This window comes from Falco naumanni, chromosome W, assembly GCF_017639655.2.
Source record: "Falco naumanni isolate bFalNau1 chromosome W, bFalNau1.pat, whole genome shotgun sequence".
NCBI lineage: Eukaryota > Metazoa > Chordata > Aves > Falconiformes > Falconidae > Falco > Falco naumanni.
In genome coordinates this window covers 20,091,052-20,108,555 of record NC_054079.1, presented here as the reverse complement: position 1 = coordinate 20,108,555, position 17,504 = coordinate 20,091,052, and the positions used below count along the sequence as shown (strand labels likewise).

General features: G+C 40.6%; 1 protein-coding gene across 6 annotated transcripts in view; it reads right to left on the bottom strand.

Moving 5' to 3' along the window:
* The window catches only part of LOC121080562 (mothers against decapentaplegic homolog 4-like), a 28,666-nt gene extending 11,379 nt beyond the window's left edge, over nucleotides 1-17,287 (bottom strand). For 2 of the 6 annotated variants that reach the window (XM_040578649.1, XM_040578653.1), the window contains exons 1-6: nucleotides 16,969-17,287; nucleotides 6,056-6,230; nucleotides 5,602-5,631; nucleotides 3,825-4,040; nucleotides 1,921-2,040; nucleotides 1,679-1,789 (exon numbers count right to left, since the gene is read on the bottom strand). In XM_040578649.1, coding sequence (XP_040434583.1) covers nucleotides 1,679-1,789; nucleotides 1,921-2,040; nucleotides 3,825-4,040; nucleotides 5,602-5,631; nucleotides 6,056-6,230; nucleotides 16,969-17,283 — 967 coding nt within the window. In that variant the 5' untranslated portion in view covers nucleotides 17,284-17,287. Of the gene's footprint in view, nucleotides 1-1,678; nucleotides 1,790-1,920; nucleotides 2,041-3,824; nucleotides 4,041-5,601; nucleotides 5,632-6,055; nucleotides 6,231-7,126; nucleotides 7,493-10,524; nucleotides 10,613-16,968 lie in introns of those variants that run through there. The other 4 variants (XM_040578651.1, XM_040578650.1, XM_040578654.1 and 1 more) reach the window with 4 other exon arrangements.
* Nucleotides 17,288-17,504: the final 217 nt, after the last annotated feature.

Below are 17,504 nucleotides of genomic sequence, written 5' to 3'. Positions count from 1 at the left end.
GGCCAAAACTGACAGGGGAGAAAGATGCCCACAGAAGAATTACACTCTTAGAGGTTTCCTAAAAATTCAGTTGAGTTGAGCAAAGAGCTCCGTTAGTATCCCAGGAACAAAGGCCACATGCTGCCCAAGCCTGACCCAGCTCTGGGAGAGAGCAGAAACCAGATGTAGTATGGAGATGTAATAGAATTAGGACTTAGGCTTCACATCTACCCCAAGTTAGACAAGGAGAGAATCACTGTATAGAGGCGTGATACATATATCAGCCAGAAACCACGCTTCATTAGTTTCATCGATCACAGAACAAGTTGCCCAGTGTGCTGTGGACTTGACCATAAGAAATACTACCTGAAGATTGAAAAAAGCCCTAGAGAACTCATTTTCTAAAGAAAAAAAATACTGAATACAGTCCTGTTATCAGTCAGTTTATTCTCTCTGCTTTTATAAACTAACTAGGTCCCTTACAGGCAGCAGAGAACAAGAAGGAAAGACTTAAACATAGTATTGTAAGGAACAGCAGCTTTCGCAACAAGTTGTCAAAACAGGCACAACGTTGGTAGGTGTCAAAACATGCAACTTTCTGAAGTGAGAAATGGCAGCAGCCAAGAAAAGCTCTATGTGGTATCACCAGCCAGTTACAAATATTAATTATGGAAAGAAACATGCACTGAGAAACGTTTATAGAGTATCTACAGCACCACTGAAAGTTTTTTTACATTCTGGTATTTCTAACAAATAAGTGGGATACTAACAGAAGAAAATAACAAAACTTAATAACCGTATCTAATCCACAATTTTCTTGATAGATACAAGCTGAAAAGTCATTCTAACATTAACTCACAGTATGTTCTCCCCTCCACTAATAACAACTGTTGCAAACAGGTGATCTGCTTAACTACTGTATTAGGAAATAAAGAAACGTTCTAGATTTTTGCCACAAAATTTAGAAAAATTTTAATTTGGGTGGGGTTTTTTTTGCACCATATTCTTATAATGCACATTAGCATGCTAGGCACAGTAGAAATCTGACCACCTTTGTTTTTTGCCTTCCCATCTCAAGAGGTTGTGGTTCTATTTCGCAGATGAAAAAGATTTTCAAGTTTGTGTGCCAAATGTACTCATGAACCAGGCTGTGGCAAAACTCCTTCACTGAGAAGGACTTTACTGCATGAGCTGTCACAAAGTTCTTTTAAACTGGCTAGTGTACCTGGACACACATCTTCCAAAGCTTAAGGTAGATTTTTACCTCATTAACACATGACTTCAAAATTTCTAGAAAATAAAAACAGCCAGGAGCTTCCACATTTTGAAAGAAAATGATCTAAACAACACATTCTAAATCAACTTCCTTTTTTGCAAAGGAAATATTTACTCTAAGATTGCAAAGCTTTAAAAATAGGTTTAGAAAGGAAAGGGTAGTTTTGTTAGGTATAGTAAGACATCTATAATATAGATGGCATCACTATAGCTATTTGAATTTCCAATCTCTGCTGCTTTAAGGGAGGAAAGTCCATCAAGCTCTTTTATTTACCTGTCAGAATATACTAAACACAGTAATGGCAGTTCTATAACAAAAAACAACAACAACAGGATTTGAGGTTAAAGAATAATCACAAATGAGCCCTCACCGTTCACCAAAACTGAAAACGAATTGAGTGATTTGGAAGTGTGCACTACTTACAGTAATGTCCAGGATGCATAGGTGGATGATGCTGAAGATGGCCATTCTGGTGGTGAGGTATGGTAGGTGTGTAGGCTGCCGTCCGACTTCCAGTCCAAGTTGCAGTACTATCTAGAAAAAGAAAGGAGCGGTTAGTTTTTAAGGGAGTTTTTCCACATCTCGCTTCTAATCCTCTATTTCTCCTGAACATTTGGAAACTGGTTTTAGAAGACTAAGAAGAGTGCACATATGTATATACTCACTGTGATGGTAAGTAGCTGGCTGAGCTGTAAACCCATTCTGCTGAGTTCCTGGCTGAGGCCCTGAAGCAATCTGTAAGAGTCCATCACTATGGCTACCTGTCAATATACTGGTAGGTTGACCTGGTAAAAGAACACACTACCTATTCATGAACATTCCAAAATTTGAATTAAGAGCAGCTCAGCACTATTGGGTAGGAAAATACACCCAACTAAGGGCACTGCAATACACAGTTCCTACAAGTCTAGTTTCAGTACTTTTTTTCCACCCACCAGAGTGTCCTAGGAAACTTGAAGTAAGATGCTCTGCATCAGCTAATTTTGACTCTGACACCCTTAATATTTGAGGAGTAGAAGTATGCAGAGAACTCTGTTTATCAATCACATCTTTGTTCTGTTTGCATCTCATTTTCCGATTTGAAAGGAAAGAAGAAGAGATGTCACAGGTTTTACTGAATAACACAGCTGGAGTAGATTTGGTATGAATCCAAACAGGCCAACAGCAGGTCCAACAAGTTGCTTTTTTTCAGCATAACTACTGTTCCTAAGGAGGACACTTGCTTAAATTTACGTTCCTCCAAAACATATTGAACAGTACTTGATTTTTTTGAATAGAGCTGCATGCATCACTGGACTCCTTCCTGAGAAAGTCACTAGGATTTTTTTATTTTTTCCTCCCAAGTATTTCAAGAATTGTCTAAGCTTTAAAGTAAAACTACAGATATTTCAGAACAGGTTAACAGAATTTGATTTTAAAAGGCTTCAGTTCAGCCATTAACACTAAACTGATTGGCAGTTTCACAAGTACACTTGCACTCTCAAACCGGTGTGGCTAGCAGAATTTAACACATTGAGAACTTGAATTAAAACCTAAAAATGAGCTTTTTTTCCTGTTGACTTGGCTCCAACAATTATAGCACTGACGAGAAAAAGTTATTGACTATAAACTGTTGTGCAAAGGCAAAACAATTAAACCACCTATCCTTTTTTCTCTGCTGGAGACAGACATTGTATCTCAGCTTGGCAAAACCATCATTAGTTTTAGCAAAAAAAGTTGTCAGCTAAAATTAAAGAACATTATCAAAACACCACGCCACCATAATTCGAATTCAGTAACACGAAATTCATTATATTCACATGTCTTCTGATACTGAAGTGACAAAGACTATGTGAAACCCTTCCAAAACTTCAAGGTTTCCCTACACTGGGGCTGCAGGATGCTGCGTACCTAACTGCTTTACTGTCCTGCTGGAGTGAAGCGTGAGGTTTGCTATGTTTGATATTGGTAAACCAGACTCTTCCACTTGGACCAGATACACACAGAGAAGAAAAACTTCAACGCAACACTCCAACGGACTCATGAAAATATTGATTAAGGCTGTTCCTTTGGTGGTACAGTGGGCTGTTATAAAAATAAATCAAGTTAAAACTGGAAGACTCGTTTTGTCAGCTGTGGAACACTAAAGAGTTGCCTGAAAACCTCTCGACACTGCCACCTTACAGTATATCTGTTTGTTGGCCTGCTTGCTGTTGTAATAGAATAAAATTCTCCATTTCTACAGCAATTATTCCAGTAATAGCCACAATGTTTTGCCAGTGGTCAACTATTTTAACATTGGATCACTGAACCTTGGGCATATCCCCAACAGACTTGTAACACTCACATAGTGCAAGCCCCACTGAAAAAAGACTGGGTCACCAGGAAAAGTTACTCCAGCTCTGCTCCGAGTTAAAACCGTATGTTAACACTTACAAGACTGTCTAGATCATATTGCCACAGACTTTATCAGCGTAGCATGGCAGCAGCACAGTTCCACTGCAAGATCTACTTTGGCAAAAATGAGTAGTTATCTTTGAGCTTTCCTATTTTCACAGTTTAGGATTTCATATAATCTCAATGATCTTACTTGTTGAAGCCACAGGAATGTTGGGAAAATTAGTGGTGCTGGTAGTGCTAGCCTCAGTAGGAGCTAACATGGCTGGGGTGCTATAAGGCTCTGTAGATGCCCTGTTACTTGGTGGGTGTTGGATGGTTTGGACTGAATGGCCTTCAGCAGAAGACAATGATGACTGCCCCTCATAGTCATGAACGTATTCGTCTTTCACCAACATGCTTGATGGAGCTGTGAAGAAGCAAACTGTTAAACATGCAAAGCAAATGTATTTTCAGGATTTCACTACAATTGCACTGCTACTTTCAAGCAATAACAATGCTATTGAAACTACTGGGGGGAGGATTTAACCTATATAAATATTGCTAAAGCACTCCTCTAAATTACAAATAAACACTTCCAAGTCAGCAGCAGGAAATTTTTAAGCATAACTGGATGGAAAAGCAAACTATTTATTCTGCTTACTGCTATCAAACAAGCAGTTTAGTCCCACAGTAGCAGACTCCAATAGCATTTTGTTTTCTAGTCCATCACTGTGTGGCTGGACATGGTTAATAAAAGGGAGAAACGTGCTTTTTGTCAAGCATCTAAATTATGTCAATGCTAACAAACCAATTCCTAGTACACATGTTAAGTACACACATAAAGCTCCTATGAACAATGTAATTCATTAACACAGCACAAAAAACTTCATGCACCCCTGAAGTAATGTGAAGCAACTCCCATCCAAATTGACTAGAAACATCAAATTCACATTCAAAGACAATCCACATAAAGATACCATCGCCACTAGAAGAATTTCTTTCTATATATCCTATTGAGCAAGTTCAAGTAAAACTCACACTACATTAGCTCCCATGCTCATTTTTAAAGTAGCCTTAAATGTATTAAGATCTGGCAGTAATTTTCTGTTTCCTGCTGCAAAAACAGTAGCATGACAAGGAAACACTTATGTATTTAACTGCTGGCTAGTAAGCTTTGATCCTGTACAAAAGGATCATTTTACAAAAGACACAGGTAACAACACAAATTAGCAGAGATGAGCGCACAAGTTAAAACTTTGAAGTTAACAGTTTGTCGGGTTTAGGGTTTTTTAAGTCATTTTTGCTTGAATACTTCCAATAATGTGCTAAACACTGAATTACCCAAATTTCCTTCTCTATGAATTTCTTCTGGAAGGAAAAAAAATGAATTTTGAAATAAAGAAGTTACCAGCTGCACAATCTCAGATTTCTGAATCGCATCCATTGGACATTTAATGTCCAATTTCTCTCAAGTTTCAGAGAAAGCAAGAAAATTAGACCGCTTCATTCAAATGCATGTTAACTACAGAATTTCCATTGTTTTCTTGTTAAACTACTTATTAAGTCACAAACATCTATTATTCCTAATTCAATGAATTAGTACATCATACGGGTGCACATGGTTTTGGGTGTTTGGTGGTTTTTTTTTTTAATTAGCAGCACTCAGTGAAGTGGTGGGTTGTGGTTTTTTTTTTTTTTTTGGGGGGGGGGGGGTTGGGTTGGTTTTTTTTTTTTTTTGGGGTTTGTAAGTTGCAGGCAATGAAAACAAAACACATCTACAAGCTGAGCTGAAGCCTCAATTTAGAGAATATATCAATACTTGCCTCTCATATGCTACCTAGCTGGTTTTCCAAAACCAAAGACACAAATGCATTTCCATCTGCTGTCTATACTCCCTCCCAAGGAGATACACAGGAATAAACTGTGTACACACTGAAAAGTTTACAGTTTGTGCCCACATAAATTTAATAATTAACAGAACTACTTACCAGAACTCTGTAGTGTCAGTCCTGAGAGATCTTTAAAAAGAAGAAAAAGAAAAGAGGGTGTGGAGGGTTATATACATCGAGATCTGCAATGATTTTTGAACATTAAGTTTATAAGCCTTTAGAAATCAGTCCTACAGACTCTACATATTATACCCCCTCCATTGTAACACAAGTCTCAATGCTAAGTTATTCCTAGGATACACATTAACTGCAAGAACTGTGTGCAAAGCCAACAGAAAGGCTTAAACAAAAGCCACAAACTGTTCTTTCAAATCTGAAATAAAGGCAAAAGAATAATTCCATTAAGAAGATGGACAACAGCATATGAGAGTAATTTATAATTAGATCATTAAAAGTTAATGTTTCTAATTTAGGCCTGTATTTCTTACACTCAAAAGGAAAACATTGTACATTTCATTCCCACTGTTCCATTTTAAATCAAGAGTCTACTTACCAATGCCAGGTGATACTACACGCTCATAATGGTAAGGATTTACACAGACACTGTCACATTTTAAGTCAAAAGCATACTGACAATATTTAACATGCTTGAGTTCATTTTTATGAAGATCAGGCCACCTCCAAAGACGAGCGTAAATCACATGAGGGAATCCCTTGCGACCAGCCACCTAAAAAATTAGACACAGAAGTTGATTGGGAAAGTAGCAAGACATTTCTCTTTACTTAGCGAGGAGCAAAGCTGGAAGAGGACAAACAACATAACCTCTCTCCATCATCAAAATATGAAAAAAAAAAAAAAAGGTAGTGTACAGTTTACCCAAGTTCTGTACTCAACAAATAAATTTCTATTAGGGTTTTGCTACGGTTAAGTAAACACTGTGATTCTTAAGAAAAAATACTGGATACAAAATGGCAGAAGCAGAATTTGTACTTAACGTAGTATGTATGGTCACCTTCTCCACCATGGATGATGAAGGAGCTTTGCCCCAGAAGAAGAGAAACGAGGCACTAAACTATACTATAAGAAATTTACAAGTAGAAGAATGCCAATCCATTATACTGAAAAAAAAAAAAATAAAAATGCTTCTAGGGTATACAGAAAGCTAGCCAGCAAACAAGACATCTGTCCTGGAACAAGGAAATCGCTATTTATATACTGACAATATAAGGCTAAGATAAATCCTCAGTGCAGACTCCTTGGAGTACCTTAGCAAGGGATCTTAGGTCTTTCTTCACACTGCTGACCAACACAGAGCTAACAGAAGCTTGTAGTGAAAATACCAGGATAAACAGCCGAATTTGTTACGTGACCCTGCTTTTTACTGCCACACACACACTCATTTAGAATGGCTGATCCAATGCCTTCTGCTCCTTTTGGAAAAAAAAAATAAAAATAATCAACTACTGCAGCAGTCCAGAGCTCCAACCACAAAACATACCTACAAATGTGGGCAAGGGAGGCTGCAAGAAAAGAGCTACTCTTCCTGAACACTCTAGGATCCTGTCACTCACTTTTGCTCCAGCTTCACTAGGAGGAAAACATCTGATTTTCACTTGTACTAACCTGAAGCCTCCCATCCAGCGTTCTCTGTATTGTAACACACTTGCTAGGATGAGCTCCATTTGTGGTTATAGCTGTAATCAAAGAATCCAATTCATCTTTTTTCTCCTTTAGCTTTTTAACTAAACTTTCAATTGCGCGTTTTGCAAAAGTTTCACTCTCTCCACCTTGTCGATGGCACATCAAGCTGTGAACAATGCTCAGACAAGCATCATTACTTGTTGGCGTGTTAGTAATAGACATATTGTCCATTTGTCACAGCTTTTTCTTTCAGATCAAATGTCAGTTTTGGGGGCTGTTATGATTTTCAAGCTGATGAACAAGAGATGATCCAAGTTAAGTGTTAGATGTACTGTCTCTTGGTAAAACCTAGGAGGAAAAAATATCTACATTAGAGTTGTTTTTAACAAATTGCAGATCATGTTTCTCAGGAAGTCTGTGGCTTTTTGCTTCTTTTATTTTCAAGCTAAGTGCAGGATATTAAAAGCACATGAAAAACTGCATTGCTTGTCCCATGATAGCTAAAACATGCTTAAGACACTGCTTGCACATTTTTAGATATAAGATTTTTTTTCCCCTAGCAACAATATTTAAATAAAGATTATAGTTTATATACATGTACACATAGTATGTACATATAGAAAGGTAGGGATTATTAGATGAACAGGCTCTGAATCAGGAAAAGGAGAACAGTGACAATGATTTCCTATGTTTTATACTGGTAGGATGAAACCAAGTAGAAGTACTGACTGGGAATCAAGGGGATCAATTTAAACAAAATTTGAATAGTGAAAAGCATGAATGCACACTAGAATCATCTGTCACCTTTAGTTAATATTTCTGTTCAAATAGTTCAGCTATGTTCTGACCTCAGACTAACTCTGTTTCTCTTCTGTACCTCGCCATTAGCTTAATACACGTTTATGTATAGTAGTACTGCGTGTATCTTTACATATTAAAATCCCAACTAGCACATTTGTCTTTGTTTGGATCCAGCTTCTTCTAGATCAAGACAAATCAACTGAAGTCACTAAAAAAGCACTTCCAAACTGTCTCAAACAGAACTGCCTTAATTATACTACGTATAAGATATGGAATAGACCCTCCTAACACATTTGGCCTTTAAACTCCATTTGCTAAGAACCTGCAGTGATTTTCTGGCCATGAAGTCATCACTCCAAAAGCCAAGAGACCTCATCCTTTTGAGGTTTCCTTTAATTCACAAATTAGAAGAGCTAGCCTGATTTTCTCAGTTCTGAATGAGCTAATTACTACACTTTGCTTTGCTTTCTCCAGAAACATAGGACCGCAGGTTTTGTGCGGTCACAGAAAAGGAGTCTAATGTTGTCAAAAAGCTACTTTGGTTCTTCAAGCAGCTCTGGCTTCAGGTAGTCATCCACTAACACCATTCTACCAACTACGTGCACTGACTTTAAAACACTGGCAGCAAATACACCTAAATGATTTTACTGCATTAACATTTTCTGAGTAAGCTTAAAATATAAGCCTTTCTGAAAATAACATGTTTGTCATTCTTGGCAATGTAAATAAAGTATATTTGATTTTAATGGTTAAAGGAAAAAAGTTTCTTCATAGTATCCGAGGAACACATCCAGTCAAAGACCTGCTACTGCACTGGAATTTTCCATGTTATTAGAGGTACAGTAGAGGCAAGTATTTATTGGAAAAAAATGTGTTGCACAAAAATCAAGGGGATGTTAATTTAGAAAGTTAGCACATCGCACAAATTACAGTGTGAATGTATGGCTTCCCTTCTTGTAAAAGAAATATTGTAACAGAAATCCAGCACAATTATAGAAGGAAACAAAGTCTTCCCTACTTTATATTTTCTCCAATTTCAACCTGAATACAACATGCTTTGGTATACTTGGAAAAAAAACCACATTGCAAGTCCCCCTGCCTCCATTTTCAAGTTTTCTTCTTTTGTAAGGATGCTTCTGGACCTAATTTCTCCCAAAAAAGAAGAACAATTACCTAGAAGTTTGAGTAAGATCATTTTACCTAGCTATTAAAAGTTTCTCCCTCAACACTTTTTTTTTTTTTTGTGCTTCAACTCAATAAACCTCTTTTAAAAGAAGTCAAGCTTAACCTGCCAGTCATTCTCCATGGCAACCTGCACTCGCATAAAGCCATAAAATCATGCCAGCTAAAACAGAATAGAGCATCATTTTCCTTAAATATAAAACAGCATCCCAGATAGATATGCATAAGTAATCATAAATAAGTGACTTGAGAAAGCTATTAGCCAGAAGAGTTTTAAATAAAGAGATGCTTAAAATTAGACAGGCAGCTCTATCTTCTACATCCCTAAAACCATGAATGAGAATTTTGCTTGCTGACTTTCGGAAGACTAAGAGCAAGCAAATAAATTCTTATTTAAGTGGAATGATATTCAGAAATGCTGAGTCACCCCTCAGCTGCCACTGTGCTCAACGGGAGCTTCTGACTGTTCAGCATTTTTGAAAGCTGGGCCACATGTTTAGGATTTTGAATACTGTTACACACTGTTGGTGCGTAACTGCACGCTAATTCAAAAGCCTCCCTTTAGAAGCCCCATCTGCAGAAATGCTGTATTTAATCTTGCCATTTTCTTCCCCAGAAAGAGGGGGTGAGGTCAGTAGCTATCAACCTGGCACTATTGACAAAAACTGTGACATATTTCTTCCAAAGCACCAGAAGCATTACTGTATTTTGCAGACAAGCCAAGTTTTTATGTGCCACCAATTCAGTTTCTCACAAAATAGCTCTACAAGCCTATCTCTGAGTCACACATTCAAGAGGTGCCTTCACACCTTCTTACTATATTACTTTCATGTGTACAAATAAAAGCAAAATGCAATCTTAATGCATTGTATTTTTAGAAGATGCCTTTGAAGATAAGGTCCCAGCATGCCCTCAGACATGGAGTGTTAGATGTTCTGCAAAACAGCAGCATGCTTGTGTGATTGGATATTTCCTTGATGTGAGCACAAAACCTCAAGTTCATTCCTAGGCACATCGCCCGCCCAAGGAGGTGATCCCACATTACAGCTCAAGCTCAGAGTTTTAGTGGAGCAGGTAGGGCCAAATACACTGAGCAAAGATCTTCTACTTCCCTTCTAGCCAGGGATTTCATGGAAACAGAAATGGGGGAGTGCACGCTTTGGAGGACAAGAGGCAGAGAGAAGAGACAGGGAACATGAGAAAAGCAGCAGCAGGAGACAGCACTTGTAGTAAAATTCTCAGCTTTACCTACCAAAGGTCAAAAAGGTATTTCTCTCCCTTTTGCTATAGTGTGATGCTAGCAGAACACAGAAGGGGGGGGGGGGGGGGGGGGGGGGGGGGAAATCGGGACAAACTAAGGTAAAATGCTAACAGGTTACAAAGTTATAGAGAAGTACCTCATTCTGTTCTAGCAAGTCAGGTATTTCAGTAACAAAGTATTAACAGGGAGGTTATGAAACAAGTGAACAGCTAGTGTTCTGCAGTAGCCTGCATTGGAACCATACAGTATGGGAACAAGAGTAAGATCCTCTGAAGAGGAGATAAATCTGAAAGACAAAAGAAGTTAAGATTGCCAGGTAATTAGAAACACCTTTGATGATCTGTGACAAACATGCTGCTATTTCAGAGAAGTGATAAGTAACCATTAACTGAAATCCTTCAAGATTGATGCAGACTTGAACAAATACATCCTAATTCTTCCATACATACTTCCCCACAGCCGCCTTGCTGAAGGGTAAAGTATCTTTTTAGCCTGTGCAATGAAATTCAAACCATGAAGCAGCTGTCTAAAATTAAAAATGCAACACTGGTGCCACATGCCTCATTTTCATGTCTGTGGATAATTCTGCCAGAAGCGGTTACCTGCACAATATAAACAGGTTCTAAAAATACAGGCATCGATAACAGTATGCTACCTCATAGAACTAAAGTCAAATATATTATTGATTTATCTCCATGGAAGTAACATTAGTGAACTCTCACACTAGTGCCCTCATTGCACTTACATTTATCTTATGAGCAGGAAAGCAAAATAAACACCGGACTGACTCAAACTGTTCCACTGTTCTCAGATCAACTGCTACTACACTTTCTCCCTCAAAACAGCAATGATTTTACTAGCATGACTACAAAACAGAGACCACATTTAAATGCTCAGCATCTTCTGCAAAAGCTAGCTCAGAGCCCTAGAAGAGCTTTCCCATTTGTGGAAGCAAGGTGCTCCTGATCAACTAGAAAAAAACCTGAGCAAAGTACAAAAAGCTGATGAGATCTCACCCAAAGGGATAACCAACGTATTTATGGAACAGAAAATTAATATTCCAGCTTCTTTGCCAGTATCTCTTCAGCTGCACCAGCAAGATAGTATCATCATCTAGCACGGCTTAAGAACAAGTGCTTTTACATGCCAAAAAACGAGGGTAACAAAACCAGCACAAGCCATGACTTCCAAATATTTGCAACAACTCTTCAGGCAGCACACTAGGTATTTAAGAGATAGGATCATTTGGAAGGCCTCACATGACACCCAAGAGTTGCTGAGGTATATTCCAGTTTGAAATTCTTCATCAGAAAAGCATCCAGACACATACAGATGTAGGCAGACATGCACACAGTCTGAAGAAGGTACAAGGGGTTTGGAAAAAGAAAATGAAGTTTTTCTGCTTTTCATGGTTAGAAAAAACACAGACTTGATTTCCTTGCTTTTACAGAGGTATTACTACAGTCATACAGAAACTCAACTGAGACATAAGAGCAAAGGCTGCTAAAAGAAATACAAAGACTCCCATCTAAAGCCTTGTCAGCATGCCCTAGCCATTCAGTCAATTTTTAAACTTACCTGAAAAATCCCTTCCTCCAAACAATTCCCATTACCAATACTCTAACATGGTTGAAATTTGCTGAGGATTTACAAATCCAGATTTCTTAAAAAGAACTCACATTCTTTTCTACATACTAAGAACAACCTTAAATGAATACTTTTTACACTCACAAGTCACTTATCTTCCCCATCCCTTCCCACAAAAGCCACACTTTGCAATTTGTGGAGAACAATCGATCCCAAACAAGGAAAGTGAAACAGAACAAGGTCTTAAAAAAAAAAATATTAGTCTGGATGAGTTTGGTACAATGCTCTGGGTGATGCTCTGTTTGTGTTGAAAAAGGAATATACTCTGAATAATTACAAAAGGTTCCACTGAATGTACTCTGAATAATTAGAAAAGATAAGGTGGGCACCTGAAAGAGATAAGGAGACCATCAAGTCAGGAAATCATTGAACAAAGAAAATGGAAAGGTCTACTCCACCTAGATCCCACCTATTGTGAATGAAATGATTAGGTGTCAAAATCAAATGAGTATGTATGTAAAGATGTCGTGTAGCCTCTCAAGAAAACTGTATAAAATACCTAACTTTTCACTGAAAACTCGGGAGCTAGTTTGTCCGGTACAAACCAGCTAGCTCCCCAACGTTGCACGAAATAAATACCTTTGCTGCTTAAAGACAAAATTGGTCTCTGAGAAGTTATTCTGTGCCGTTTTGGCATCAAAATGAAATAACACGCTTACACAGACAAACCAGGCGGTTATGGATGGAGCTGGAAGTCAGGGATGTAACCCAAAGGAATATGATCCAGGCAATCAGCAATCCAACAGCTTGGGCAAGATGGTTAATCCAGACCTGATGCTGATATGATACACTACCCTATTAATTTACAGTAGGGTTTAAGCCAATCGCAGCTGCAGAGGGATCAAATTCACCAAGAAACTCGGTCTAAAAATGTGACAGTCCAAATGCCACTGGATAATTACTTTAAGACGTGGGCAAAAGGCCAAAACCCACTCCATGTCACTTTCTTAGCATATATTTTATTCATTAAGTTTCTACAGCAAACTAGGTATTTTCCAAACAAGAGACAATTTGAGACTCTTTGGAAACAGACTTCACTGTTTGCAGGACAAATTACATGAGAAGTACCATGACTAGGAGTGATCAAGTAACACTTAGTTTTTAAAACTAAGATGCTAAGAATTGTGAAGTGTTGTATTTAAAGGGGGAAAAAATATTTTAAAATGTAGTATAGCCTTGACACAACTAGAACTAGAGTTCCTGGAGGTGTCAGGGCAGCAATGGCCCTTTGAAAAGCTTTTGAGGGAGAAAGGGAAGCAGTCTTGCAGATCAGCTCAGAAAAGAAGTTACAGACACGGCACTGAAGGTCTGGAGATGCTGGTGGGAAAGGCGGATAAACGTGGCAAATTGGGGAGGCAAGGGAATGCGCAGCATATACCGACACACCAGAAGCAAATGAAGAACGCAAGATGGATTTGCGACCACATGCACAAGAAGCCTGAAATAAACCGTTGTGATGGGAATCCAACCAGCCTGCAAAGTTAAAATCAAAGAAGAAAATTTACACGTGCTAAGTATCAGATGACACATTTGGGCCTCAGGAAGCCTTTTAAACAGGGAGAGATTTGCCATCTTTTTGTACAAACCCATCAGACAACAGTCCTGTGTCACCTCAGAGCATTTCAAATGACCCTCAACACATGAGCGCTCCAAGTTCCTGCTAACTGAACTATTCTGAATAATAGGAACACAGATTTTGTGTGTTTTATGAGAACTCATAGCAGCAGTTATGCAAAAATGCTCTGTGATGCACATAAATACATAAGCCTGAGAATTTTTAGTACTGGTATATCCACGTAATGGCTGGTGTTACAAACACATACAGGGATGCTAAAGACAGTAACATCAAGCAAGTAAGCGTGCCTAACAGCCTTCACCAGGTACAATACAGGATTTCTATCTATGCTATGAATCTTAAGATAATTTGGCCATTATCCATTGTAACACACTGTAGAAGGGTCTAAGCAAGTCAGCAAATTTGCAGGCAAAGTATCCTTCGTGATGAGCCATGACTTCAGTGAGTTACCACTATGGTCTTAAAAAAAAAGCTCCTAACATCTGAGCGAAAAACATATTTCCATGTTGCAAATATGAAGGTAATTTCTTGAAAAATGTATCTAAGATAAAATAAGAATAGTTGAGCTGTTTGCTTGAAGCTGCCATTGATGCTCTGGGAGCACGATTTACCAGTAACAGCCATGCCAGTCACAGATTTCCAGCATTTTGATAGTAGGCAGTAAATGCAATACTAACAAACTGGCTAATTAGAATAGCATACAAATTAACATCTTGCTAGAACATTTCACATGAATAAAGGACAAGTAAGGCTCTTGCATAAACTGTTACCTCCAAAATTAGACAAACACAAAGATGCCAGAAAAGCAGCATACACATTTGATAGCTTTTAACCACCAAAACATTACTCCAGAGTTTTGCTGTTTAATAATGCAGTGGTAGAAGTTTTATGATAAACATGATAAAGAAAAATCAATAAATCAGTAAAACAAAAGGCAGCTCATGATTTGATGAAGATATAAGTGATTAAACTGCAGATACTTTCCAGCATGTTAGACTCTTTTCTGCTTGCCCAAAGGGTGAACAGGAAAAAAATGTTTGTAGACATAAGAACAATTAGCATTAAAGAACAAGAGTTCTTGTAAAGAACTAAGAATGTACTACACTCACACTGTTCTGTACAGTAAGAGCTAACATTCCCAAGAATACTATTTTGGGGCGTGTATCTGAATCATCAGTATCAATTCTGCTCATCTCACTGTCAGTAGCTACAAAAAACCTGAAGACATGTGACAGCATAAAAGGAACTGGAGAAGAGTTTTAAGACAACTCTGAGTGGCAATTCTTTCATCCTACCATAAATCCATGGTTAAAAAGTATGAGCAGCCATTTCTTTGTGAGAGAAACTGATCTAACTGCCCAACTGCAGCACTCAGCATCTTTAGTCCTCTCAGCTTCCACCTGTACACTTCAACCGCTTTCAAAAGCGCTTTACAAATGCAACAGACTGATCCTGTAAATGGAGCTAATGTTTCTGCTGCACACGGTTCGAGGGGTTTAAATCTCGTTCAAGAAATGCTTACAACAGTAAAAAACACATCCAAATCCTTATCTTGTCTTTGAATGCATGGGGGGCAGGACACAATGAAAAAGGTAGCGCTACTATGCTGATGTGACCACATACGCACACGTTATAAATCCTAGAAAGCTGCATTTTTCATTTTGGTTCCCCTTCCCTCTCTCTACTTTTTATTTTTGAGAAAGTATCCAGCTGAAAAAAAACACTCCTCTTTTCAATGCAGGCTTCTGTATGGTCAGAGAAGGAAGACCACTGTACATTATCATGCCATGAGCCTGGGAAGGGCAGTAAACTACGCTGCAACTAGATCTATTTCCACAACGCAGATATACATGTCTTGCACTACCTCACCTCCCAGAGGGCACCCTTTGCATCCCCCCTGAGCAAAAGGTCATCCTCTCCTCATCCTAGCAATTCCAGCCCCAACCAAAAGTAGAGTTTTTCACAAGGTTAACAACATAAGAAAACAGTCCTAAAATTCCAGCAGGACCTTAACAACAGCCCGGCGAAGGCTGCTCCTCACCAGGAACAAGCGATCTGCTCTCAGCACCTTTGTTCTCTGCTAAATCTGTTGATACCCTCTCAAACCTCATATCCCTATTGTGTTCGCTGCACTTGAATGCATTATGTAAAAGAGCCATCTACTTAAAAAAGGAATTCTAATCAGTTTGAGACACTTACTGCTTCTCTTTAGGCTTCAGCTCTTTGAAATAAAAGTTTCCATATCAATATTAAACACGCATGCTTATGCGACAAGCAAATCAAAAGAGGTTCATGAATGCAAAGCGAGAAGAAGAGAAGAAACTCCTTCCAATAGCAATCCGGCCAAGATAAGAGGGCCAGAAGGACAAGTTGCCTACTTATCATGACACTAGAGTACAAAAACATGTGAAGTTTTAGAGGGCAGTACAGCTAATTCAACAGCCTTGCATGGGATTACCTACGTTACCGAACAAAGTAACAACAGTACAACAGTCTTAAAATTGAAAAGATGACAGCTATCCCACGGAGTCTGAAATCACTCCTGCCTGTTGACAGTGGCACACCATTCTAAGACCAAGATAATTTGAGAAGTGGTGGCAAAAGACACCACGATCCTACCCCGACCGTATGTGTTTGAGAACACTTGGTTTGCAGTAGTACAATTTGGGCTCCGAGTAATAACACACCTAACCCACAAGTAGATTACCCCAGAAATTAACTAGCCTTCGGCGGTAAAACCTTTTTTAAGACTAAACTACCCAGCAAGTCACAAGCCTCCCCAAAATCCCACACCCCCAGCACCGGGGATGGGAAGGAAGAGCAGGAAAGAAGGAATAATCTTTAATTCACACCCCCGGCGGCGAGCAGCCCCACGCTGCCTTGGCAATCAGTTAAAAGCACTGTTTTCTGTTACGGCAAAGAAGATGGCAGATTACAAAGACCTAAATACGAAGCAGCTCCCAACAAAACCATCCAGGGCATTTTCCAGCGTGTGGGAGAGAGCAGGGAGAGCGCGTTCCGCACCAGCAGCAGCGCAGGGAAGTTGAACTGGGGACAGGCCGGCTGGCCAGCCTTTACCGGAGGGCACAAGGGTTTGCTTTTTAAAAATACCACTAAAAGTTTAGGGGCGGCGGGGAGGGGCGGCTGGGATTTTCTTGTTGCTGCCGAGGGGAAGCGGGGGAGGGGGGCGAGGGGCACCCAGCGCGGCGGGGCCCAGCAGAAGCCCCCGGGGGTGGAGGGGGGCGCTGCCCCAGCTTCCCGGAGCGGCAGCCGGCCCGTCCCCAGCGCGGCCCCGGGGGGGGAAGGGTCGCTGCGGGCGGCCTCGGCGGGCGGGCGGGAGCCGAGAGCGGATGTTACCTGGGCCGCGGGCGGCGGAGCGGCCGCTCTCCGGGCGCGGCCTGTGGCTGTAGTGAGGGTGGCGGCGACGAGGAGGAGGAGGAGGGCCTTCCCTCGCCTCAGCCGGCCCCGGCGCGGCGGAGCGGGCCAGGCCTCCGCACGCCCTCTCCGGGCCGGGCCGGCGCTCACAGGCCCGCGGCACGGGGTGGGGGAACACACGGCCGCCCCTGTCGCCACCACCGACACCTTCTTGTTGTTGGCAGTGGTGGTGCCGCGGCTCTGGCCGCTCGCGCTCCGCGGCCGCCGCCGCCGCCACGTCCAGCCACCACCGCGCATGCGCGACATCCGGGTCCCACCCTCACGCCGCCGCCACAGTGAGCGCCTCCGCGCCGCCGCCACTGCGCCTGCGCGCCCGCCCACCGCCCCGCGGTTGGCGCGCTGCCGGCGGCCGGAGAGCGGCGCGGGCGGGCGCGTTTGGGGGTTATTTTTGTGGTTGGCGGCCGGCGGCGGCCGCGGCGCTGCGCCGGGAGGCGCGGGTAGTGCTCCTGGGACGGGAC